The following is a 27,350-nucleotide window of genomic DNA, read 5'->3' on the forward strand; positions in this document are numbered from 1 at the left end:
GCTATGAAGACCGAGACGGTCCCCAGTGTGGGTTACACATGCCCACACACACACACTCACTCACTCACTCCAGGCATGCTATCTGCCGATGGAGGGCATCGACGGCACGAACAGCCTGTTCACCCATAGAGTGGGTATCCATGGTACAATCCATATGCTCTTCCCAGACATGCTACCAAATGATCAATGGGCTCGAAAGTCGAGTCCGCCTTTGTCTCCCAGACACACTACCACAGAGATGGAGCAAACCCAGGACTCACTCGTCCAGCACCTCCTAACCAAGTGACACTGCAGGTAAAGAGCACAGATCCCCAAACTAAATGCTTCTGCCAAGCACAGTCATAGAAATAATGTCCCATATACAACACGTAGCACCGCTGTGGGATGAAATGGAGACCACTGCAGAGAGCTGGATGACAATGCGTTACACACTGGGCATTTGCAATGCGAGGAAATATAAACCCCGTCCGATCACAGCGCTGACCTTGTGAAACCGGAACAGCGACTCAGCATCCAAAACTCATCATTGCCAGAAGGCTACCGCCTCGGCAGACACCCAAAACTCATCCCTGCCAGAAGGATACAGCCTCGGCAGGCACCCAAAACTCATCACTGTCAGAATGATACAGCTTCGGCAGGCACCCAAAACTCATCACTGTGAGAAGGCTATAGCCTCGGCAGGCATCCAAACCTCATCACTGTCAGAAGGCATCTTGACAGACAAAGACAGGAGTCTGAGATCAAGCTTGCTGACATTTCTGCAAATCCACTTGACCGCTACCTGCGGCCCATCACAGTGCTGACCTTGTGAACCAACTTTCACTGTGACAAAGCGTCACACATCAATAAGAAAACCTAAACAGAGACTAAAAAACTCAAAAAGAATGTGGAGTAATGAGGCTAGCGCTTCGGTATCCAAAAACTCATCACTGTCAGAAGGCATCTGACAAACGAAGGCAAGACACTCTCCAGTGAGCAGGCGTTCAGACGGTCACACTATCCCTTGGCCACCAGAGGCGCTAGAGGGCATGACATTTACCATGTCGTAGAGAAAGTTGGTCACCCAGTAGCAGGTCTCGCTGACGCCCGAGATGTGCTGCAGCCTCTTGGATCCGTTCTGATGCTCTTTCACGGTGTAGATGACGAAGCTGGCGGTGGTGATGGAGTAGCCCACAAGGATGCAGAGAGCCACCAGGATGTTCACCAGGTTGCTGAGTCTGCAGTGCAATAGGAATGGAGAAAGAGGAGGAGGGGAAAGGGGGAGGGGTGAGAAGACAGGGATGAGAAATGGCCACCGTGGAAATTTGAGAGTTTCTTCCACTCCCCCAGTCTCTCGACCCTCAGCTATAACTCTGGTAAAAACTGCAGGATACAAGACACGCTCGGCTGGGAGACAGATAACCCTGCCTATAGCGTAGACGGGTGAATACATCTTCTATACCACTGTACCATGGCCCTCGTTCGCAACTGCTACTGTAACATCAGAGAAACAGCGCGGGTCTCGGAAAAGACACAGAAAAGAGATTTCACTGCAGACTAATGTGTACTCTGCACGTGCTTCTCTCAGCCCAAGTAAAAGTACAATTTCCGGTTTTCTATGCAGGGATTACTGCTGCACTGTACTCTATGGTAATTGCATTTATCAAGCGCTTTCTAGCGCTTTCGAGGGGCTGACATGATTTATAGGTGGAAAGAGCACGACTCCATGGCATATTTGCAAAATTGGGGTCTTGTCATGTGTTCCTAGTTACACTTTGTATGCTATTTTTATGCAGGTGCCACACAGTTTGTATGTATCCCGTCGTGCAATTTGCCATGCATTATGTTATGGAGAACTGTCTCAACCTTTTGCGCAATCTTTCATGCACTATGCGCTGCAGAGGTTAAGCAATCAGTCACGCAGGCGAGGTCATTCAGGTGATTGGGCATGCGATCATGGAGTGCTGCTCATGGGAACGGATTTGCACGGAATCAATCTGGTGGTAAAGGCAGCGCTGACGTCAGAGGTCCTGCAAGGGTCGCTCAGCTTACTCAGAAGCAGGCGCCCATAGGAGTCAAAAGGCCTCAGTCCCTCCCACCCCCCGTCCTGTGTGTCAGCCCGGGCTGAGGCAGCTTCCCGGGCGCACACACAGACAGTTTTTGAGCTCATCGCAGCCGCACCCGAGTAAACGACCTCCATTTAGATTTACTATATACAATCACCCTCGCATATCCCAGGCTGGCGTCTCAGGAGGTAAGCATTAGAGTTTCGCCAGTAGGTGGCGCCAAAATACAACAGGCTGAAAAACACGGATTAGGAAGGAACCAAATAGAAACCTTAGTTTGCCTCAATCACAGAAACGTTTTGCATCATTCCTTGCCTTACATGATTTAGGTACAGGATTGGTGACTCAAACTGCGTACCTATGTATGAAGAAACTTGTTCTCACTTGAGATTTCGGTCTCTGAAATCACATCACCTGTGTTTATTTTTTAGTTTTGTTACATCTTCTCAGCGGGGTGCTCTCAAGGCATGACGTGTCAAAGCAGTGGCTATAAATACATTCAAAAACCAAAAGCAAATGATTGCCCCATTATTCCCAGCTGAAGGAGAGAAATATGCTCTTACTGGGTCTGTTGTAAGTTCAGGGCTCCGGGGTAGGGGTGACTTGACACAAAGATACCTGTGGGACACAAATTAAACATCAACATTGTTATTACATGGCGGATCGTTCAGTAAATTCACTTGGGCACAGATGACGACTAGCACGAGAAACATCTACTGTACAAACCCCAGCAAGGCTGATTTATGCATCAGAGGTCAATAAATTAACTACCATTACATTAGGTAATATTAACACTGGTCATTTACAGTGCTATGAAATGGCAAGAGTGATGCGCTTTTTAAAAACACAATCGGGCATATTACCAAGAAGTGCGTTAGTAAACGCACAACGCACATCCCCATATCGCCGGCTATCGCCGGATTTCATCGCCGTTTTAGCGCGCAATTATCAATGCGCATCACGTAGGCGAATTGAAATCCGGTGGGAGTCGGCGATATGGCACACGTTGTTTTCATGCGCTAATGTGTGCCTTGATAATATGGGTGGGTGGAATCAGCGTTATGATCCACTCCCCCATGTTATCAATGCCCTAACACCTGGTCAGAGCAGGCGTTGGGAGACCTGCGATAAACGAGTTTATCGCAGGTCTCCCTCTCCCAACGCCTGCCTAGGTAATAGGTTGTTCCCACCTCCAACCACATTTTACAAGTGGTTGGACCTGGTAAACCCCCTCTTTGCATGTCATTAGCAATGTTTATCGCCGAGATGCAAAGTGGGCTTGCGCCAGGCTTTAAAATGCCCTTGATAATAGGGCTCTAGCAGTATCGACGCTTTCTCGGCACAATTCGCCGAAAAAGCGGCGATACTTGCCCTTGGTAATACGCACACGTGTCACAAAGCTACGGCGGTACGGATGATGCATGCATGCACATGACATGCATATGACGCAACAAGCATTGTATTCTAATTTACAGATCCAAGATGGCAAACATCCATCTTAGAGTGGTAAATGGAAAAAAAAGTGTACCATAGCCCATTTTTATAAAGAAAGAAGCAGCCTGCTAACAAATTGCTGCTGTCCGGGCCTAAAAAACCATAATGAACAAAGTCAGAAAATGCTACTGAGTCGGGAGATTGCAAATGTGGAGCGGGCGGGAAGAAGTAAACGTGGACAAGTGACAGGAGCAGTAGGGAGAGCAATGGAGGAGCGGGGGAGGGGGGAAGGTGGTGGGAGGGGTTGCATGTGAGTGGTGGAAATCTGCACATTAAGAAGAGAGCAAGAAAACACATGTCCTCCGCTCCCGGCGACCACTCTGGCCTGGTGTTTCCTCTATCCCCCACTGAGGCCTTAATTGCGAGGTCCCTCTTAATTCTAATAAGGCTGGTAAAATACTATACCGGGCGCTCGGAACAAGGCCCTTAATGTACATTTACCCACTTTTGAAGCATGCTCGAATCTTGCTCAGAGACTTCTCATGCAGTGAAACATGCAGAGCATCTCTAAGAAACACCTGAAACTAGAAGCAAGATTTGACACATCTATACATATTGAAACGTGACGATCATGCGCTATGCGTTAGTCTAAAAGTAAGTTAAGCCCTCCATTTTGAGCTGCAATACCCAGCCGTCCAAAGCAGCGAGTATTTTGTATTTTCCTAGTGAGTGACGGGCAGAAAGCTCTTTTGTACTTTTTTTCTTCCATCTGTTTTGTACAGAGACTAATTTGGACCTCGAAAAACAGGATTGGGCTTCCTTTCATATTGCTAAAGCCCCTTCAGTCCTTTATCTGCTTATTCCGCTCCACGGTTTTTAAATCTGCAAAGGCGTCACACAGCTTTGGCTGCCAAGAGATGACAGGGGAGCCCCACTGCACTGAGCTTCAGAGCGTGTGCGCCAGCAGGAGGCCTAGCTGTCATTTAATCCACCCCTTGTGGGTGTTAGAACATGGCTGGCATTGTGAGCGGCAGCCCTTCTAGTGCGGATTGCTGCTCTGCGAGGGCATCAATCCACCAGGTTAAGCCCGGTGCCCTAAATGTCCAACAGTGTGAGTTCAAATACTGGATGTATTACTTGCTGGACATGCATCATTCACCTGTGTTTGTGGAACCGGGGAAAATGAGGATGAATCAAAATGGCTTCTCCGCAGTCAGCGTCGTGGTGATAGGTAAAGATAAGAATATGGCTCTCGGGCCGTGGACGTTTGGTTGATGATGGATGGAGACACATTTGAGGGATGGCGAGCCTAGGCAGGGCCTATCTTCCTTTTGGTGGTCAAACACTTCACCAGTTGATCTGCTGCAGTTTATTGCTCAATATATGACTCCTCTGTTGGCTGATAAGGCAAATGGATGGATCGATGAAGTAAGCTTGTTGACTAGTCTGGTCAGTCCAGTTTCAGAGGAGGTGGCTGTTTTGTGCCGGCAGGCAGGTCAGCCAGTCTAAGACAGGTCATTTCAGACCAGTTCATTCCTGGGATAGGGATGTTGACAGAAGAGGTGAATCCAGTAATCTGGGCACTATCTGAAGTGTGTGTCTGACAGTCTATTGTCTCACAGTGGAAATTGATTTGTCTTAAGATGTCAGTTCATTGCCTAAAGAAGGTGGTCAAATGACATGCAATTGCATTATCTTACACTTGGGCATGTCATTGTCAGATAATTACAGTTTGCTATTTTACAATGTGGAGTCCATAGTAAGATAAATAATATTCATTGTCTTTTAATGGCAGCCTCTTGTCTGAAGCTGACAGTTCATTGCCTAGAGATGGCAGACTATTGTCAGATACTATCACACACAACAAAGTGAAAATATGTTCTTAACACTACCTGTATTTATATAGACAAAGTCTCATTTTGGAAAGCCGCAAGGGTTTTTAAAATTGCCCTAACCCACTAGATAGTGGCATTCTTCATCATAGGGCCACTGATACACCTTGGTGCAGACAAACACTAGGGGTAGAGCACTATATTTTTTTATGAAAACTATTAGGGACCCACTAATCAGAAAAACTGTTAAAACTGTCTAAGAGGGTACCCTCTTAATTTTATTTTGGGCCCAACTGGGCAGGGTTAAAAATTAATGGGGTGTATCCAGGAGCTTAGATCCCCGTCACCGTCTCTGCTGATATCAACATGTTTCAGCCTTTTATTTTGCCCACAATGGGTAACTGGCCTTCCTCAGGAATCAGATACCTTCTGATCACACTTCCAGATTAGTAATTCTATGGAGGAGATCGATCACAATTCAGTCATACTGTTATGTTATGTTATGTTATGTTAAATGGTTTTTTGTAGAGCGCACGGCTACTCAAAAAAAGTGTCCCGGCGCTTTTAATTGAGGCAGACTGCAGTAAACTAACATAACACATTAAAAAAATAAAAGACACCAGAGTGGAAGAAGAAAACAGCCCACAAAGAGGCCTACTGGACAAACAGCCAGGTCTTAAGGTCCTTTCTAAAGGCTAATAAGCCAGTGGATCCCCGAAGGGAAAGGGGCAGGGAATTCCATAATTGGGGCGCCAGTAATCCAAAGGAGCGACCACCCAGACGCGCTCTCTTCACTCGTGGAACAGTAGCCAGAAATAAAGATTCTGATCTCAGAGAGCGAGCTGGTTGGTAGAAAGTCAGTCTCCTCTGGAGATACTTCGCTCCCGACGCATGGAGGGCCTTAAATGCCAATGTCAGAGCCTTAAAGGCGATCCGCTTGCGAATTGGGAGCCAGTGCAAGGTCTGGAGCAAACCCGCAGCGCTGGTACGCCTGTTCACTCCATAGACCGCCCTTGCCGCAGCATTCTGTACAACCTGAAGCCGCTGTAACAGGTACTCTGGCAGGCCCAGGTATAAAATGTTCGAATAATCCAACCTGGAGCCAATCAGGGCCTGTACAGTCAGCTTCCGGTGCTCCTCCGATAACAAGGGAAGAAACCTCCGCAGCATCCTGAGGAGGCCAAAGCACATGCCCGACACACCTAAAATCTGGGCTTTCATTGTCAGCCCCGTGTCCAACTTAACACCCAAGTTTTTCGCTATTTGGGAAGAACGCGTAGGGGGGAACATGTCGATAGGCCACCAGGCCTGCCAGTCTGGCTCCGTGTCGCACCCAAAGAAGAGTATCTCAGACTTGTCGGAATTGCACTTGAGGCTGTGCAGTTGGAACCATTGGAACACAGCCCCAAGGCAATCCCGGATACTCTCCCCCTCGAAATCTCCTCCTCTCTTACACGAGAAGAGGAGCTGGGTATCGTCGGCATAAGATACGATCCGGGCCCCGAACGACTCCGCCAATGCCGCCAAAGGGGTCATGAAGATATTAAAGAGGGTCGGGCTCAGAATAGAGCCCTGAGGGACCCCAACTCCCAATGGAGGCATCACGGCGGAATCTGGTGAGGCCCAGACCGTTTGCCGGCGGCCGGCTAGAAAGGAAGAAAACCAGCTGAGCACCGTTCCCCGAAGTCCTATCTCATAGAGTCTTGTGAGAAGACCCTCATGGGGAACGGTGTCGAAAGCCGCCGACAAATCCAACATCACCAGCATGGCTTTACCCCCTGGATCCAAGATCTCCTTGATTGTTTCAGAGACCTCGAGGAGCGCAGTCTCGGTGCTAAGATTAGGGCGAAAACCTGACTGGGAGGCATGCAAAATCTCATTCGCCTCTAGAAAATTGGAAAGCACCGATTGTACGTGCTTTTCAACAATTTTCGAAAGAGCCGGCAGCAGAGAGATAGGCCGGTAGTTAACAAGGGCCTTAGGGTCCAGACCAGGCTTCTTAAGCAGCGGGATGACCATTGCCTGCTTCCAAGCCTGCGGGACCACTCCCTGGCTCAATGAAAGATTTAGCAGCGGATTGACCAAAGGATTGATCACATCAGCCAGTTTCGCCAGTATCTTAGCAGGACAAGGATCCAGGGGCGAGCCAGATTTCAAGTTGCCCATGAGTGCTAAAGAGGCGGGCTCCGATATAGATGGAAAAGCACCCAGTATCAGACCTGGCAAGGCCAGAGGCGATCGAATGGCCTCAGTGGCAGTTCGCTCCGCGGGTGTAACCGCTGGGAAAGAGGCCTGTATAAGTTGGATCTTGCTCGTAAAAAAGCCGGCAAGATCCGCCGCCCAGGAGTCGGAAGGCCTCTCCTCAGCGATGTTTAACCGTGGAGATGTAAATTCCCTGACTATAGAGAAAATCTCCTTGCAGGAGTTGGAGGCAGCTTCTATCCTCCCTGCCAGGTAGGCTTTCTTACCTAGGCGAATCTCCCGGTGATACTCCTTAACCATGTTCTTAAAAGTCACCTTAGCCACCTCATCATATTTAACGTTTAGTTTAATACTTTCGAGTTTGTAGTAACACATCAGAAAATTCCTACAAAAACACTTTTGCTATTATTATTCCATCATCTTTAAAAACCCACAAAAAAGATTTGCATAAGTCGAGGCTTATACTTCACCTTCATAAGCATTGTGAAACACACCCAGCGTACCCTCAAACACACTGTAATAAATATGAGTAAGCTCTCTCCATTGGAAAGAAACCCATAAAACCCTATTTTATCTCTTACCCTAGTTCCATTGTCATTGCTCCTAACACTGGGTAAGAGTGTGTATGTTGTACTAGTGTCACACTCTACATGAAAATCTAGATAACTTCGTTTAGTTTCAATAGTTAAAATGATATACAAAACAGGATTACATTTTTCTCCCATTCCCGCTATCACCTTTTCAAAGTATCAGAGGCTCGGATAAGTTTAGTCCCAACTAACTGATCATGTAAGTTAGTCTTATATTATATGGCCCAAATCCGAGCTGGACCCAGCCATGTCTGTTAGACATACTAAATATCTTATTTCAACTGCATCTTATAATCTACGGCCACATAATGTCCTTCAATCTATTCAGCTTGTCTGAATATGATGCCACTTTTTAGTGGGTCCGGGCAATTAAAAAAAAACCTTTGGCTTTCCAAATTAGGTTTTTTTCTATATAAATATATGTAGTGTTAAGTACATAATTGCCCTTCGTTGTGTGTGATATTCTAGCAATTGGTAGGACTAAGGAAAGTATTGACCTCTTACCCCTCTCTTGTTTGTGTGTATACATTGTCTTTTGACAGTGGTTCATTGTCTGATGATAACTGTGCATTGCCTGAAGATGACAGTTCACTGTCTGAGGATAGCAGTCCATTCTCTGAAGATGGCAGTTCATTGTCTGAGGGTAGCCATCCATTCTCTGAAGGTAGCAGGTCATTGTTTGATGATAACTGTGCATTGCCTAAAGATGACAGTTCACTGTCTGAGGATAGCAGTCCATTCTCTAAAGATGGCGGTTCATTGTCTAAAGATATCAGTCCATTGTCAGATAATGAATACAGAAATACCTAGGAGTCAGAACAAAAGGCTCTCATCACAAACAACTACTGATGTGACACAAAAGAAGGGTGTGAGCTGGATTAATCAGTGACTACACATGATACTATATCAACATATTCACATGAGGCACATACTCAGGGTGAGAATTTTCCCATCAGTTGTCTATCTGTACCGCCACTTTTACATCATGTGGGTTCTCCTTACCCAGGAGATGTTGGTGCGAACACATTCACACAAGTGGTAAGAGTAAGGAGACCCTTGTTTTTTAACCAGTGAACGGTATGGATGTAATATGACAACTACAAATAGCAGTGCAAGTGAGTAAGTGAGTGGTGAAAAGATAAAATTAGGTGAAACTGAGTAGAAGTAAAGACTTTAATGTTTTCTCTCAGCTCCCCAATATTAAAAAGAGAAATAACAGATTTAACAAAATATCTGTTCAGCAAGTGGTCGACATGTTTCTGCATATAAGGAACATTACCTATGCATTCATTGGGACCTAGTTGTTGCTACTGCTGTAAAATGAGTGAGGAAAAGTAAAAAGGAATAATATCACCTGATTGTCAGGTACAGATGCTCCACCACAATCTATAAAAAATAATCACATCAACAGAACATGAAGGTGACAAGAGACAAGCACATTTAGAAATACACTCATTAGTAGCGTTATTTTTGTGATCATGTCAATTTTTATTTATTAGACACGTATTCACTCACCCAACTCGTGTGGGGATCGCGCCTCACCTCACCTGGCTGCAGCTCAGGTAAATGAGGAGCACCGCTCTGTTTGTAAAAAACACATATAAACATAAGCATTACACCGTTTCTCCCATCAAGGGAAAGAGTCTAATCTTCAGACCAAATTAAAAAGAAGTGTCTGATTGTACCTCACAATCCTTCGCACCATTAGAAATTCTGTATTTATTAACCAGATACATTATTAATGTCTTATCTCAAGATGGTACTCGGATATTAAATGTCTTGTGTGCCATCTCAGTATCTTATCTCCAAATGGTACTACGACAAATATCTAATGTCGATGGCGTGTCACTAGGGGATTTCTATCAGACTGAACTTGTCAGCAAAGAAAATTATTTGGCACGATAAATCCAAAACACGCAGCCTCCGTACTTCGGCTCAACAAACAAGCCAAAGCGCATAGCTCCGTTCCGAAGTGCTGCCATACTTGAGCACCGCACAATAATATCATGTCAAACACTGCCTCTGAACAGGGGAAATGACCGTATGTTGACACATAATACACTCGATAAACCAGAGACAAGCCACCTCTATATTTATTATTATTATTATTAACAATTTTATAACGCGCTCCATTACTGGGGAGTATCCTGGCGCGAAAAGAGGGAAAAAGAAACAGACAGCAGAACACAGAGAAAGAAAAAACACATCAGATTGTACTCTTGAAGAGGTGAGTTTTCAAGTGTTTTTTGAATGCAGCCACTGTTGGCATGGAACGCAGATGGAAAGGGAGAGCGTTCCAGGCCCGGGCCACAATCACAGAAATCGACTGGCCACCAAGTCTGGCACGTTTAAAGCGTGGAAGGGACAATTTAAACAGAGTAGAAGATCTCAGGGTACGTGCAGGGACATAGCTGATAAATCTCTTTCTCAGATAGAGGGGGCCTTGATCATGGGTTGCCCGAAATGCCAGCACCAGAGATTTAAACACAATGCGCTGTCTAACAGGAAGCCAATGGAGCGTGCGCATCTCCGCGCGAACGCTCTTCCATCTAGGTATGTTAAATAATAGACGGACGGCCGCATTCTGAATAATTTGCAGGCGTTGCACCAGATAGGCAGGAATGCCACTAAACAGTGCATTGGCATAATCCAACCTAGCCAATATGAGCGCCCGAGCAACCGACTCCCTCGCATCCCTGGGAAGCAGGGGGAAGAATTTGCGAAGCATTCTCAAGGTGGCGAAGCAGGTGCCTGTAAGCTTCTTAATATGATGCTCAAATTTAAGGTCCTCCGCGAACCAGATGCCAAGATTTTTGGCAGGTCTCCCCATCTCCTTAGGGCCAGGAATGTTAGAAGGCCACAGTGAGCTCCTGAACGAGAGGGGAAAAGAGCCATAAAAGAGCACCTCTGATTTGTCCTCATTACACTTCAGCTGGGCCTGCGTTAACCAGCGAAATACAGAGGACAAACACAAGTGGACCGTAGATGTATCCAGATCGGCATCAGGCCAGGTGAACAGCAGTTGGGTATCGTCAGCATACCCTATGATCTTAGCCCCAAACTGTTCCGCTAGATAAACCAGGGGAGTGATGTAAATATTGAACAGTAAGGGGCTAACAGTTGACCCCTGCGGGACACCTGTGAGCAGAGGTTTAGGCTCAGAGGCATGGGGAGGCAGCCAGACCTGCTGGGTCCTATCAGATAAAAAAGAGGACAGCCAATCTAAGACTACACCCCCAATGCCTATAGCCGCCAGCCGGCCGAGGAGGAGCTCATGAGGGACAGTATCGAACGCGGCAGAGAGGTCCAATAAAATTAGGACCGCTCTGCCACCTCCGTCTAAACAGTCCCGGATAGCCTCGGTCATCTCCACCAGGGCCGTCTCGGTGCTGTAAGCAGCCCTGAAGCCCGATTGGGCGGGATGGAGGGCGTTAGAGGTTTCAACAAAGCTCTCCAATTGTTGAAGTACTACCTTCTCACAAATTTTAGTAAGTGCCGGTAAAAGGGAAATCGGGCAATAATTCCCAGGAGTCGCCACGTCCAGTCCAGGTTTCTTCAAGAGTGGCAGAAGTTTGGCCCGTTTCCAGACAGGAGGAACCTTGCCCGCAACCAGGGAGAGGTTCACTATCTGCGTGGTCTCAGCACAGACTATATCTGCCACTTCCGAAAGCACCCGGGCCGGACACGGGTCAGATGGAGAGCCAGATTTTAGGGACTGAAGGAGGGGGAGAACAGCATCCTCCGCAATCTGCACAAAATTAGTAAGTTGCTGTCCCGAGCATGGTCAGAAAGAGGGGTGCGGGGCATCTGTGGAGCTGTCACTGGGAAGAGCAGCTAGCAGGTCCTGCTGGATCCTTGCTATTTTGGTAGAAAAAAAATTTGACAGCTCTTCGCACCATTGCGCCGAGGGCAAAAGGGAAACAGCCTCAGCGACAGGTGCGACAAAGCTTTTAACAATGGCAAAGATCTCCCTGCCATTGTTATCTGCCTTGGCAATTCGTCCCGCATAATAGTTCCCCTTAGCCACCTTAATTGCTGCATAATAATCTTTTTGGGCAAGCCGTAGGGCGGATTTAGCCTCAGAGCTATATGCACGTCTCCACGCTCTTTCAAGTTTTTTGCACCCCAGCTTCATTTCCCTCAGTTCAGGGGAGAACCAAGGTTGAGAAGGAGCGCGTCTAGCTCTGGCCAGCGTGGTTTGCTTAGTGGAGGCAGCAGCCGCCTGCCGTATCCACTCATTAAACTCGCCAACCGCATCGTCCAAAATTGTCCTAGAATTTGGACGGGTTTTTGACAGAGCCTGTCTGAACACAGGTAGGTTAATTTTTGGGGAATAACATATAAGAGGTGGAGGGCTAGACTCTTCCATCTCCCACATAAATCTAACCAATTCATGGTCAGACCAGGTTGTTTTTTCAGTGACCACAGACTGAATAGGGAAATTGGAGCACACCAGATCAAGCAGATGACCACCCGAATGCGTCGGAGCGGTCACCCATTGCTTAAGCTGAGCGAGCTCGAAAATTTCACCAAGCCTGCGTGCATCAGGCGAGTCAGGAACATCCATATGAATATTTAGGTCGCCGACCAAAAGAAACTTAGGAAAGCCTAAGGCCCGCGGCACTATATATTCTTCTAGGGAGTCCAGAAAGTGAGTGGCCTGGCCCGGGGGCCTGTAGATCAAGGATCCGCCCAAGGTAAAATGGGGGGAAGTTACAATAGAGAAGTGAAGAACCTCACCCCCTCCACCCACAACCGGAGGCTCAGAGGCAAAACTCCACCCCTCTTTAAAAACAACTGCAAGTCCACCTCCTCTACCTGAGGGACGGTCTACTCTAGCGATCTTAAACCCCCTGGGGACAGCCAATTCCATGCTGGGAGCGGAGGTGCTGGTCATCCACGTCTCCGTGAGGAATAACAACTCCAACTGACCGCCCACCAGAAGTTCAAAGATCTCAGCGGCATGCTTCACCGCAGACCTAGCATTTATCAGACCCGCCCTAATGTTGGTAACCGTGGCGTTACAATTTAAGCGTGGGGGGGGGGAATGGTTGAGGAGAGAAGCCGCAGGTAGGGCAAATGGCTAGAGCACAGTCAGGACCCGCACGTATACACGGCGAACTCTTGGCGGGGGGTGCAAGTTTCCAGAGATCATGACGCGAGTACTTGCGTGTCTCTAATAAGACCCTCCCCGGAGGTCGCCGAGCAGAATGGCAGGCCCTAGGCCCGTCCGGAGCACGGACGGGCACAGACGGGCCCTCCTTTGGCGCTCCTTCGGCGCGCAGACGGCGCGCCCGCTGCGCGCGACCGCTGCGCGTCCTAGGAGGCATCTTTATTTGACACACAAGCCCCTCCCCGAGCTGGAGCGCTAACTCCGGTCCAGTAGGGGTCCGGGACTACCAAGATGGCGCCCGACCTGTCCCTCCACACAATCGGCACAGACAAGCCGCGGTGGACCGGGGAGCAGGGGGATCCAGCAACAGCAATTAGGTAAGTTTATAAAAAACAAACAGTTAATATCAGCACTCCACAATTAGTTAATCAATTGGGTCAAGATCGTTTTTAAAAAGATTAAAAAACGACGTTTAAAAGCGCCTGCTGCGTTCGTCCAGTACAGAGAAGGAGGGCAGAAGAGATTTAGCTCGCAGTCTGCACGCCTTGTTTTTTTCCCAAGCGCTGTCACAAGGCGCTGCCACCACCTCGCTCAAACGCCCAGAACTGACTGAACTGGTCCTATTTGACACACAAGCCCCTCCCCGAGCTGGAGCGCTAACTCCGGTCCAGTAGGGGTCCGGGACTACCAAGATGGCGCCCGACCTGTCCCTCCACACAATCGGCACAGACAAGCCGCGGTGGACCGGGGAGCAGGGGGATCAAGCAACAGCAGTTAGGTAAGTTTATAAAAAACAAACAGTTAATATCAGCACTCCACAATTAGTTAATCAATTGGGTCAAGATCGTTTTTAAAAAGATTAAAAAACGACGTTTAAAAGCGCCTGCTGCGTTCGTCCAGTACAGAGAAGGAGGGCAGAAGAGATTTAGCTCGCAGTCTGCACGCCTTGTTTTTTTTCCAAGCGCTGTCACAAGGCGCTGCCACCACCTCGCTCAAACGCCCAGAACTGACTGAACTGGTCCTATTTGACACACAAGCCCCTCCCCGAGCTGGAGCGCTAACTCCGGTCCAGTAGGGGTCCGGGACTACCAAGATGGCGCCCGACCTGTCCCTCCACACAATCGGCACAGACAAGCCGCGGTGGACCGGGGAGCAGGGGGATCAAGCAACAGCAGTTAGGTAAGTTTATAAAAAACAAACAGTTAATATCAGCACTCCACAATTAGTTAATCAATTGGGTCAAGATCGTTTTTAAAAAGATTAAAAAACGACGTTTAAAAGCGCCTGCTGCGTTCGTCCAGTACAGAGAAGGAGGGCAGAAGAGATTTAGCTCGCAGTCTGCACGCCTTGTTTTTTTCCCAAGCGCTGTCACAAGGCGCTGCCACCACCTCGCTCAAACGCCCAGAACTGACTGAACTGGTCCTATTTGACACACAAGCCCCTCCCCGAGCTGGAGCGCTAACTCCGGTCCAGTAGGGGTCCGGGACTACCAAGATGGCGCCCGACCTGTCCCTCCACACAATCGGCACAGACAAGCCGCGGTGGACCGGGGAGCAGGGGGATCAAGCAACAGCAGTTAGGTAAGTTTATAAAAAACAAACAGTTAATATCAGCACTCCACAATTAGTTAATCAATTGGGTCAAGATCGTTTTTAAAAAGATTAAAAAACGACGTTTAAAAGCGCCTGCTGCGTTCGTCCAGTACAGAGAAGGAGGGCAGAAGAGATTTAGCTCGCAGTCTGCACGCCTTGTTTTTTTCCCAAGCGCTGTCACAAGGCGCTGCCACCACCTCGCTCAAACGCCCAGAACTGACTGAACTGGTCCTATTTGACACACAAGCCCCTCCCCGAGCTGGAGCGCTAACTCCGGTCCAGTAGGGGTCCGGGACTACCAAGATGGCGCCCGACCTGTCCCTCCACACAATCGGCACAGACAAGCCGCGGTGGACCGGGGAGCAGGGGGATCAAGCAACAGCAGTTAGGTAAGTTTATAAAAAACAAACAGTTAATATCAGCACTCCACAATTAGTTAATCAATTGGGTCGAGATCGTTTTTAAAAAGATAAAAAAACGACGTTTAAAAGCGCCTGCTGCGTTCTTCCAGTACAGAGAAGGAGGGCAGAAGAGATTTAGCTCGCAGTCTGCACGCCTTGTTTTTTTCCCAAGCGCTGTCACAAGGCGCTGCCACCACCTCGCTCAAACGCGAGGCTTAGGCTTGCCAGGCACACTGAATTGCATAGCTCCGTGCGGAAAATGCTCCCATCCCCGAGCCCATCTCGTGTTAGACTTCGCATCAGGCTAAAGTGAAAAGCACTTCTAGACGGGACATTGTCGCGCTTACCTTTCCGTCGGTGTCTCCGGGCGTTCCTCTGCGCTAAACTTGGGGAGGCACCGACCGGAAAGGGCGCAGTCTATTTGTTTAACACAAATGCATCACGTGATTACGACACATCTCACGTGTCACGCCCCTTTATTACATCACGGCGTAACACACGGAATCTCGGTTAGTGTAGTTTCGATTCCGTTTTGTATGCAAAACATCACGAGGGACTCATAGGGGGTAAAAAACATAAAGCATTTCTAAATGCAATTGCAATAATCCAAATTTCGAATCTAAAGTAGTCTAAGGATAGCTACGAAGAACAAATTTACCATTATGTGTAATCTATTGGTTTATCTTAAATGCATCAAGTGATTGCGACATCTCTCACGTGTTGCACCCTTAGGTTGCATTAGGTACATACACACGGAAACCTAGTTGGTATGGTTGCAATGCTGTTTCTTGATGTATGTTAAACCATTTTCACTACGCAAATTATTGCTACATATTACAATGGTCTGATGCAGATCTGATACCAGATCTTTATGCCATCACTACAATGCGATATAGTTAAAAAACTTTTAATAGCTGACCATAACTGTAAATAATAATAATCTGGCCAGTGTTTTGTTAAACAAACCTTCCCAAGGTGAATCATGGTTATAAATATGACGGTTGGTTAGTATCATTAGCAGCAGTGATGAAAAACCAAAATATGGTAATATGTTTTTTAAAACCATGTCCGTCAAATTTATATGTCGCTGCATCATAACGACATCCAAGGTGTGGGTTCATTTAGGCCCTCCTTATCGCTGTTAAGCTTATAAACCCATTTCTGTTCCTTTTTGAACAGAAATTTGCTTACATCGGGGCAATGGTCTGGAATAATTGGTTGTTCCAATATCGTCCAAGTGAGATCGTTAGGACCATGTCCCACTTCTAAGAAGTCGGCAGTTAAACGCGTCGCTTGTTTGCGGCATCGGACTGTACTTTTGTGTTCACAAATGTGTGTTTGTGTTTTCCTTGTCGTCATGCCCACATATCTTTTCAGGCATTTATTTTTATTTATTTATTTATTTATTTTATTTTGGTTCCTGTATAGCGCAGGAATTCGATCTCCGAGGAGATATCTCCGCGCTTTGTTTTATCCGCTGGTGGAGCCAAGAGCCATGTATCTGTAAGAAAATGGCAAGGTTACTGAATAGAGAATAGATAGGTCTTCAGGCATTTCCTAAATGCAAGGAGGTTAGGATTTAGTCTGAGATTGGTGGGTATTGAGTTCCAGAGGGCGGGACCCTTGTATGAAAGGGCACGACCTCCCTGTCTTTCTCTTTTAATCCTCGGGATCTGAAGCAGGGCTTGGTTTTCTGATCTTAGGGTTCTCCCAGAAATAATTTGCCCTCTGGACAGTTTCTTAGGCTGAAAAGGAACTGCACCACTAAAGAGGCATTTGAAGTCCATTCAGCCAAACTGTCAGAACAACTGAGGGAGAAGAATTATCCTAACAAAATCATACGTCAATCCAAGAAAAGGGCTTCTAATAACAACTGTGAGGCTCTTTTGGACGTAAATGTCCCCAAAGAGAAATCAAGCAGGATGACTTTTGTGAATACTTTTCACACAAAATCAAATCAGGTGCAGAAGATCATAAAAAAACGGTGGTCTATTCTCAACACCAGCGGAGATACATTACCCCCACCCCTCTTTGCATTTAAGAGAGGTCAAAACATAAAAAATCAGCTGGTACATACTAGACCTAGAAACAAAATGACGAGACAAGTGGGTACCTTATGGGATCTTCCACCTGTACATGGTCACCATCCCTGTGGAAACTGTTCTGTCTGTCCCCAGACAACTAAGTCTATGGAGGTAGACATAGGGACGGGTCGACCATGGCAACAGTTGAAATTCACAAATTGCAACAGTGAGAATACGATCTATCTGATTACCTGTCCATGCCCGAAAAGATATGTGGGCATGACGACAAGAAAAACACGAACATGCATTTGTGAACACAAAAGTACAGTCCGATGCCGCAGACAAGCGACGCGTCTAACTGCCCACTTCTTAGAAGTGGGACATTGTCCTAATGATTTCACTTGGACGATATTGGAACAACCAATTATTCTAGACCATTGCCCCGATGTAAGCAAATTTCTGTTAAAAAAGGAACAGAAATGGGTTTACAAGCTTAACAGCGATAAGGAGGGCCTAAATGAACCCATACCTTGGATGTCATTATGATGCAGCGACATATAAATTTGACGGACATGGTTTTGAAAAACATATTACCATATTTTGGTTTTTCATCACTGCTGCTAATGATACTAACCAACCGTCATATTTATAACCATGATTCACCTTGGGAAGGTTTGTTTAACAAAACACTGGCCAGATTATTATTATTTACAGTTATGGTCAGCTATTAAAAGTTTTTTAACTATATCGCATTGTAGTGATGGCATAAAGATCTGGTATCAGATCTGCATCAGACCATTGTAATATGTGGCAATAATTTGCGTAGTGAAAATGGTTTAACTTACATCAAGAAACAGCATTGCAACCATACCAACTAGGTTTCCGTGTGTATGTACCTAATGCAACCTAAGGGTGCGACACGTGAGAGATGTCGCAATCACTTGATGCATTGAAGATAAACCAATAGATTACACATAATGGTAAATTCGTTCTTCGTAGCTATCCTTAGACTACTTTAGATTCGAAATTTGGAATATTGCAATTGCATTTAGAAATGCTTTATGTTTTTGACCCCCAACGAGTCCCTCGTAATGTTTTGCATACAAAACGGAATCGAAACTACACTAACCGAGATTCCGTGTGTTACGCTGTGATGTAATAAAGGGGCGTGACACGTGCGATGTGTCGTAATCACGTGATGAATTTGTGTTAAACAAATAGACTGCGCCCTTTCCGGTCGGTGCCTCCCCAAGTTTAGCACAGAGGAACGCCCGGAGACACCGACGGAAAGGTAAGCGCGACAATGTCCCGTCTAGAAGTCCTTTTCACTAACGCCTGATGCGAAGTCTAACACGAGATGGGCTCGGGGATGGGAGCATTTTCCGCACGGAGCTATGCAATTCAGTGTGCCTGGCAAGCCTAAATATAGAGGTGGCTTGTCTCTGGTTTATCGAGTGTATTATGTGTCAACATACGGTCATTTCCCCTGTTGAGAGGCAGTGTTTGACATGCTATTATTGTGCGGTGCTCAAGTATGGCAGCACTTCGGAACGGAGCTATGCGCTTTGGCTTGTTTGATGAGCCGAAGTACGGAGGCTGCGTGTTTTGGATTTATCGTGCCAAATAATTTTCTTTGCTGACAAGTTCAGTCTGATAGAAATCCCCTAGTGACACGCCATCGACATTAGATATTTGTCGTAGTACCATTTGGAGATAAGATACTGAGATGGCACACAAGACATTTAATATCCGAGTACCATCTTGAGATAAGACATTAATAATGTATCTGGGTAATAAATACAGAATTTCTAATGGTGCGAAGGATTGTGAGGTACAATCAGACACTTCTTTTTAATTTGGTCTGAAGATTAGACTCTTTCCCTTGATGGGAGAAACGGTGTAATGCTTATGTTTATATGTGTTTTTTACAAACAGAGCGGTGCTCCTCATTTACCTGAGCTGCAGCCAGGTGAGGTGAGGCGCGATCCCCACACGAGTAGGGTGAGTGAATAGTGTCTAATAAATAAAAATTGACATGATCACAAAAATAACGCTACTAATGAGTGTATTTCTAAATGTGCTTGTCTCTTGTCACCTTCATGTTCTGTTGATGTGATTATTTTTTATAGATTGTGGTGGAGCATCTGTACCTGACAATCAGGTGATATTATTCCTTTTTACTTTTCCTCACTCATTTTACAGCAGTAGCAACAACTAGGTCCCGATGAATGCATAGGTAATGTTCCTTATATGCAGAAACATGTCGACCACTTGCTGAACAGATATTTTGTTAAATCTGTTATTTCACTTTTTAATATTGGGGAGCTGAGAGAAAACATTAAAGTCTTTACTTCTACTCAGTTTCACCTAATTTTATCTTTTCACCACTCACTTACTCACTTGCACTGCTTTTTTTAGTTGTCATATTACATCCATACCGTTCACTGGTTAAAAAACAAGGGTCTCCTTACTCTTACCACTTGTGTGAATGTGTTCGCACCAACATCTCATGGGTAAGGAGAACCCACATGATGTAAAAGTGGCGGTACAGATAGACAACTGATGGGAACATTCTCACCCTGAGTATGTGCCTCATGTGAATATGTTGATATAGTATCATGTGTAGTCACTGATTAATCCAGCTCACACCCTTCTTTTGTGTCACGTCAGTAGTTGTTTGTGATGAGAGCCTTTTGTTCTGACTCCTAGGTATTTCTGTATTCATTAGGTTATTGGTGGGGGCATGTATCTAGTATGGAGTCATTAAACTAGCCCTCGGACCCTATCCTATGTAGTTTGTTTAGTTGTCATTGTCAGATAATGACATTACATTTGCTAAGGAACTCAGTGTCTTATCAAACAATGACAACCGACTATCTAAAGATATACATCCACTATCTAATTATGCCATTACATTGTGTGATGATATCAGATGTTATTAGCTCAGGGTCTGAAATATCATTCTAGTGATGGTAGCTGATGGTAGTGGTTCATTATCTGATTATGTGAGCCCTTTGTAGGCAGCAGCATGAATACTCAGATCATAAAGAATACTGTGGTCAGTTATTTTTGTGAGATGAATACATTATTTTGTAGTCTTTCCAACTCTCCTATTAAAGATGCAATATGGGCTGGACTAGCAGACTAGGTCATACGTGCTAGTAGTTTTGGGGAGCCGAATCTTCGTGGTAGTAACAGGTCAGTCAGCAGTTGTTATTGTCCTTGATATTGGATATCATGTACCAGAGGAGTTCCATTATTAGGGCTGCCGGGGCTCTCCCCTCAGCCCCCTTTTTTAGAGCATGATGAGTGTCTGTCAGACTGAGGAAAAGGTCAGTCTGACATGCACTCACCATGTTAGAGTCAGGCAGCCTTGTGCTTTACATTTGCAAATGTGTAGGCATATGGTAGTCCGAGTCACGCTTTTCCGCGCTGTGAGGATCCTCTTCCTCTTAATGATTGGGAGCGTCACCAATAGAATGAGAGCTCAGTGCTTCAGGGTCATGCCCAGAAGTGCCCAAGGTTCACTGTATATCAGTGACACCTCATCTCACCCTCCCCTAGCTCATCCCGAGTGACATGGGATGAGCAAGTTTCACTGACCCCACACCACTCTGTGACGAGTTAGGGAAGGTCCTCCTCCTATTGGCTAACCCATGACAAGGTTAGCCAATGAGAGGGGACTTCAGAAACGTCTGTATCCTTCCTTCCCTCCCAAGCCCCCAGCTCCTTCTGGGCTGTCGTGCTTTTCCCTCCCACCACCACCTGCTGGTCTTGTCATCACTGCTGCGGCACAGGAAGTGCCTTATTGAATGTATGTTTAGGTGCATGTGTGTTTGAATGAATGCATGTGTATTTGCCAGCATGTGCAATGAATGGGTATGTCCAAGGGTCTTTATGTATGTGCTTGTGAATGATTGCACATTATAGTGTGTGCTTGCGAATTGATGGATGCAACTGTATGCATGGATGTATGACGTTACAACGCATACTTTTACAATGCATGCCTTTACAACGCGGTTTTTACAACGAAAACCTTTACAACGCATAGCGCTTTGGGATGCTGGATAGTGAATAGTTTAATTTACTATTCCAACTCCAGTCCTCGTGGACACTAGGGAAGGTGTTGGACAGTATATTAAACTTATTCCCTATCCTAGAGCGCCCCCCCAGCGCAATGCGTTGTAATGGTTTGCGTTGTAAAAGTTGCGTCGTAAAGGCACTGCGTGGTAAAAGTTGCGTTGTAAAGGATGCATACAAGCTTGCTTGTTAATGGACCAATGTGAGCATGTGTGCGCATGTGTGCTTGTAAATGTATGGGGGTGTGCGTGTCTGAGCACATGGATGGACAGAAGTGAGTGGGCGCATGGGTGTCTGTCCCACTACTCCTGCAAGTTACCAATCGCCTCTGTTCGGTACTGTGTGGCAATAAAATACAGTTTCATCAGAATCAGGAACATACGTATATTCTCTGTAGCAAGGTGCTATGCTGTATGTGGAACTTAGTCAATAACCCAGAGCTGAGTAAATGCCCTTACCGTATTGGGAAGACAGATTGCTGGGGAGATTAGCCCTCAGGAGGAAGTTGTTGAAGCTGTTGAGGTAAGCCGGGAGGCTGTGATATCCTTCAGAGTTGTACCACACCTGAACAACAAGGGCAAGAAAATGGAAGTAATATACCTCTTCTTCTTATACTGATGGCGTTTTCTAATCCTCCAGTTACGTAGCTTGACTACGGCTGGTCGGGGTCAGTTTTTCTTTGCTTCTTTACGTACTACGAAACATTCACCCCCTGACTGTCCTGAGTACTCGCCTCTCATCGTCGAAATGCAGACAGGTTTCTACCTTGGTAACTGACTAAACAGATAACTTGAAAAATTACCTTGGACAATGTTCTGTTGGGTGGGATAGGAGAGCTGTCCAAGAGCAGATCACTGGTTAGAGGCAGTCCAAAACTCCACGCTCCATATCTGTCAAGAAAAGCACTTCTTAAAACCAATCTTAAATACATTCTAATGCAAGTTACACTGAGAAGAAAGTAGAAAGATTGAAAAACAAGAATTGGAAAAATCTAACAGCTATCACCTTTGGGACCTACTGGCTTTGTCATTGTTTATTGGTTATGCCGAACAGCATCAGTAATAAAAAGCACAATGCTTTTTGTCAAAGCTGTTTAGCACTGGAAAACATTGGAAAAAGAAAGTGCGATGGCACAGCCTTTGTTGGGGGTTGGCATAATTCTGTAGGCATGCGCATGCGCCACTATGCAAGCGCACCTACAGAATGACGCAGGTCCATTTTCTTTATTTTTAATTTACCGACGTAAGATGGCCGACCCGTCAATTAGAAAATAAATGTTAAGTGCACGAAGGAGCTTTTGTTTGAAGCAGAACACTCGGCAGCCAGCCGCGGCCCGTGGAGGAAGTTATGGTGGGGCCGGAAGGCAGGGGAGGGGCAGGGTGGGGGATGCTAAAACCCGGAATATGGATAATTGGAGGTAAGTAAACAATTTAATAAATAAAACGAATGTTGTAGCGCGCCCTGCATGGCAAAATGCGATACAGTGCACGCTATGAAATTCGTTTTATTAATTACATTGTTTTCTTACCACCAATTATCCATATTCCGGTTTTTAGCATCCCCCACCCTGCCCCTCCCCCGCCTTCCTGCCCCACCATAAATCCCTCCACGGGCCGTGGCTGTCGGCAGCAAATGGCAGCTCTCAGGCCCTCATAATAAATCCCCAATATTCAAATAACTAGACGTTTTCGGAGAGTGGGGGTGGGAGTTAAGCAACAGGGTGGGGTTAGATTAAAATGAAAGTAAAGACAGGTGGTGGAAAAGGGTAAAAGCTTGTGGAGACAGCAAAATGAAGTGCAGAGGAGGGAGGAGAAGAAAACAGAAGAAGGCAGCTGATGAGGCTAAAATCAACATGAAACCCAGAGTTGTGGAGGGAGAAGCATTAAAAAAGGGAGTAGCACATAAGGGTAGGGGAGGAGGCTGTAATGAGCAGATGAGGTAGATCGTTGGAGAACACATTCATGCTCATGGAGCGTACCGTATCACCCTTAACCAAATAGAAACATGTAGTTCTCTAAAAGTGAGCAAAGTAAAAATACAAATCAGGCAAGGGAAAGGATGCTCCAGGGGAGGGACATACACATGATGGAACAGGTAAAATAACAGAGATAATAAAGGCAACCAATGGTAAGAAATCAGTGAGTTCTAAGCCCACTATAAGCTGTTGCTAGGCCTACATTAGGTCTGGTGCAACGAGGCAGCTTGTGCTGTCTGATAGGCGAGACCTAAAAAGACATACCACCAAAAGGAAATGATTGTGTTGTAGGCTTCAGTGTGCACTTGTAACACTGTTCACTGTTGTGACAGATATCTGATTCCTAGGACTCCTTTGGGGTAGGGAGGTGGGTGTAGATGTGTGTCCCTGTCCTGAAACATTAGTGCTAAATCACTAAGGGATGCATGCATCAAATACCTCATTTGCGATTACCAAATAGCCAGTTTTAAGGAATCTCTGTTTGGAAATCACAAATGCCTATGCATGTAGCAATCGCAATAAAATTTGCGATTCCTTAATATTAGCTAATAGTGATTTGGAAATTGTGAATCGCTAATAGCTAATGTGACTCCATTTAATCCTATGGGCCCATAGGAATGGATGGTAATGCTTTCGCAAACTGTGATTACCAAATTAGAAATTGCAAATTGCAAATGCAAATCCAAGGGTGTCTGGGGGGCTAGGGCCTCACTGATGCGCCACCCAAAATAAAATAAATGTGGACATCAGAATCGGCCTGTTTGCGAACGGAAAAAGGCTCGATGCATGTGCCCCTAAGATACATACCGTTCAGCAAGGCCCACTCAGCCTTACTGTGCCATTAAATGGAGTATCATTAAATTGGGAAATAGAAGCATTGACTGCTGGACCACCTCAGTTTGCATTAAACATGAGCAGTGAACCATGCTTCCACCTATATGCATTGTTGTATTGACAGACTCTTGAAAGTGGAGGTAGGATGTTAGGTGTACTCTAAACTGGAATATCTAAATCGATTCCAATGCAATGTTGCAAATCCAAAAAGCAGTGGATAGATGTTAAATGTTCCAGAATAAAAAGTGCCCAGGAATCAAATTTTGTACCCGCAGAGTGTCTCTTGGTGGGTGAGAGCGATAACTGAATATTGATGAAGAGCATCAGATGAAGCTTTGCTATTAGAAGGTGTCCTCTAATCCAGATGTACACCAGCCGCGGCCCGTGGAGGGAGTTGCGTTGGGGCAGAGATGCGGGGCGGGGGAGGGGCAGGGTGGGGGGTGCTAAAACCCGGCATATGGATAATTGGAGGTAAGTAAACAATTTAATTAATTTGCGATGCAGCGAGCGCTACGAAATTCGTTTTAATAATTAAATTGTTTACTTACCTCCAATTATCCATATGCCGGTTTTTAGCACCCCCACCCTGCCCCTCCCCCGCCCCGTCTCTCTGCCCCACCGCAACTCCCTCCACGGGCCGCGGCTGATGTACACTTTAGACAAAACTACAAGACAATGATGATAGTGATGAACTGGGCAGGAGACACCACTAGACTCTGCACTCACCGAGTTTGTTGAAAGTTGTTTGTTGTGGTCAGCAGGTAGTTCTCCATGTTGTAGCCGCTGAGGTTGTAGATTACTTGCTTGGAGAATGTCTGACGGCGGGGTGGATTAGCGTTTTTGGGTATTCCACAGTCCTAAACAGGATGCGTACATGATAGAGAGGCAAAAGTATACTTTATTTTATTTAATGTGTTTTGTATAGGGCTAGTGCAGCCCTAGTGTAGCCTCAAAACTTTTCATGGAACAAAAGATAGGGCATTGGAGTGGGCTATATCAACCTGAGTCCTGTACTAATGTTTCAAAAAGAGGTGAATCTTTAAAATGTTATGAAATTGGAAAATACCTGGCATCAGGCAAATACAAATAGGTAAGGACTTCTAAAATGTAGATGGTTGTGCGTTCTGCAACCATCCCTCAAACCATTTGTATCTTCTTGAGTGTGACCAGAGGCAGTTTGTGAAGCCAATCATACATCTCTCTGTGGCTGACATTGGAGAGCCACAAGGTATAGGGGCCCTGGTGTTCCATTGAGTACAGCTTATCCACGGCACGCAGTTGTGCATTCAACCCTCCATTTAATTATCAGCTAATGAGTGATAACAAGCATTGGCAATGCACCTATGTGAGGCTTGAAACATTTTTTTATAGTAATGTGAAGCACTACAAATAAATATAATGGGAATGAATATGTATTTATGTGGTTGCAAAGAAGTAAAGTAAAGTAAAGTCCACATTTGTAAAGCGCACAATCACCCGTAAGGGTCTCTAGGCGCTGGGGGCCGTCGGGAAGATTAAGCGAGCTATTGCCCAGAGTCACATGGTGCTGGGCTAACATGCCGCCAGAGCCGGGGATCGAACCGTGGTCCCCAGATTCCAGCGTCAGTCGCCCTGGCCGCGGCGCCACACCTCTCCCAACTGTATAATGATATTGGTGTAGGTAAAAAGGTGAGGTGAAAGTTGCACTGTACAGCCAGACCTAAAGATCCACGTGGGTTAATGACTGCCCTTCTCCCATCTGAGCTGCTGCTAGAGAAAACATAAATTATCTAGTTATCTAAGACACTTTAACAGCTTTGCAGTGTTATGGGTGCGCCTCTGAATGTTCCAGCTCAGGCAGTTGGATATATAAAGAACATTTTCACAGCTGTGTGGAAGGCAAACACCTTTTTGTGGAAGCACAAAACATCTGCCCAATCAAAACATGTTCTCCTGTCTCCCAACATGTGGGTGGAGGCAAAGCCCCTCTCTAGTAATGCTTAGATAATTCGCTGGTGACAGCTGTGCTTTTAAGGCAGATCATAAAAACAAAGAAAGCAATTAAAAAAAACACTGGCATAACCAATTGGTCTCGTTTTGCTAATGCTCATTGGCAGGATTGGCTTTGTCAGGGCCTGTATACATGTAGTGTAAGCATTATAATGTTCTGCCACTTTAATGCTTTTGAGGACCAGAACCAGCCACAAATAGGCTCCTACTCCATGCCTGGTTGATCCGGCGCCCTGTGCAGGTACAGTGCAAAGTATGCTATTCACATCCTATCCTTGCAAAATATTCTGTTAAAGGAGTTTGTGTCACCTTACGTGTCAAAATACTTTCCTATCAGATGACCCAAAATAAGCATCTTCAGAAACTCGCACTTCTGAAGCGACAGCACATACCCGAGTTGTTTTCGTGCATTTGCAGGTACAATATGAACCGGACTCATTTCCTGCTGAGGTCCACGCACCAAGCTGGCTTTCCGATAAACAATTTCTGTTTCTAAAACAAACACAAAGAGGCACTGTAAGTAGGAGAAAGTCATCCCTTTTTGTCTAGCAAGTGAGTGAGAGGAGATAGTAAACATCCAACCATTCATCTACCCATCCATCCCTCCGTCCATCCTTCTTTCCTTCCATCTTTCCTTCGACCGGCCTCTTCTGTCTCGTCCAAAGGCTACAAAGGACGGACACAAACCCCTTCCTTGGTGGCTGCTATATCGTAATCCTGTACTTCCCTGTGCCCTAGTTATCTCTCCTGCGCGAGAGCACCCATGTCACCACATCCCTTCCCATTGGTTCCCCAACGTTCTACCTTTTCCCCTTATCTCAACCAACTGCCAAACTGACTGTATTTGACATTCTCCCTGACCACGCACTGACCGGGTGCGGGGCTGTTAATTGATTAAACTTGATTGCAGTTTAACTTCCTGCTTCCTGAGTTCTACTTTCAACAGTGGCTTTCCTCCACCATACATTTCATGACCCAGAGAAGATGTCATATAAGATTCGGTGTCAATAGTGGCAGAGAGAGGGAGAGCTCTGGTAGTGCACGTGCTCTAAGGGAAGGGCTTTTATTGCGGCACTCCACAGGAAGTTCAAAGCTCATCGCACCTGCTCAAGGGGCTGGAATAGGAAAAAATGTACTCTCTTGGAACTCATAAATTGGGGGTCAGGGTGTGGCAGCGGAACTGGGGTGGCGTCAGGAAGGGCAAAGTCATGAAAAGCAGTGTGTGACAGTTAACTTAAA

General features: G+C 46.0%; 1 protein-coding gene across 1 annotated transcript in view; it reads right to left on the bottom strand.

The window, feature by feature from the left end:
- The window catches only part of ABCA12 (ATP binding cassette subfamily A member 12), a 644,885-nt gene that overhangs the window by 90,887 nt on the left and 526,648 nt on the right, over nucleotides 1-27,350 (bottom strand). The window contains exons 40-45 of the mRNA XM_078680598.1: nucleotides 26,504-26,597; nucleotides 24,849-24,979; nucleotides 22,116-22,203; nucleotides 21,772-21,877; nucleotides 2,609-2,663; nucleotides 1,040-1,217 (exon numbers count right to left, since the gene is read on the bottom strand). Of these exons, the coding sequence (XP_078536724.1) occupies nucleotides 1,040-1,217; nucleotides 2,609-2,663; nucleotides 21,772-21,877; nucleotides 22,116-22,203; nucleotides 24,849-24,979; nucleotides 26,504-26,597 (652 nt within the window). The remainder of the gene's footprint in view (nucleotides 1-1,039; nucleotides 1,218-2,608; nucleotides 2,664-21,771; nucleotides 21,878-22,115; nucleotides 22,204-24,848; nucleotides 24,980-26,503; nucleotides 26,598-27,350) is intronic.

The sequence above is a fragment of the Lissotriton helveticus genome, chromosome 3_1 (genome assembly GCF_964261635.1).
Source record: "Lissotriton helveticus chromosome 3_1, aLisHel1.1, whole genome shotgun sequence".
Classification (NCBI taxonomy): Eukaryota; Metazoa; Chordata; class Amphibia; order Caudata; family Salamandridae; genus Lissotriton; species Lissotriton helveticus.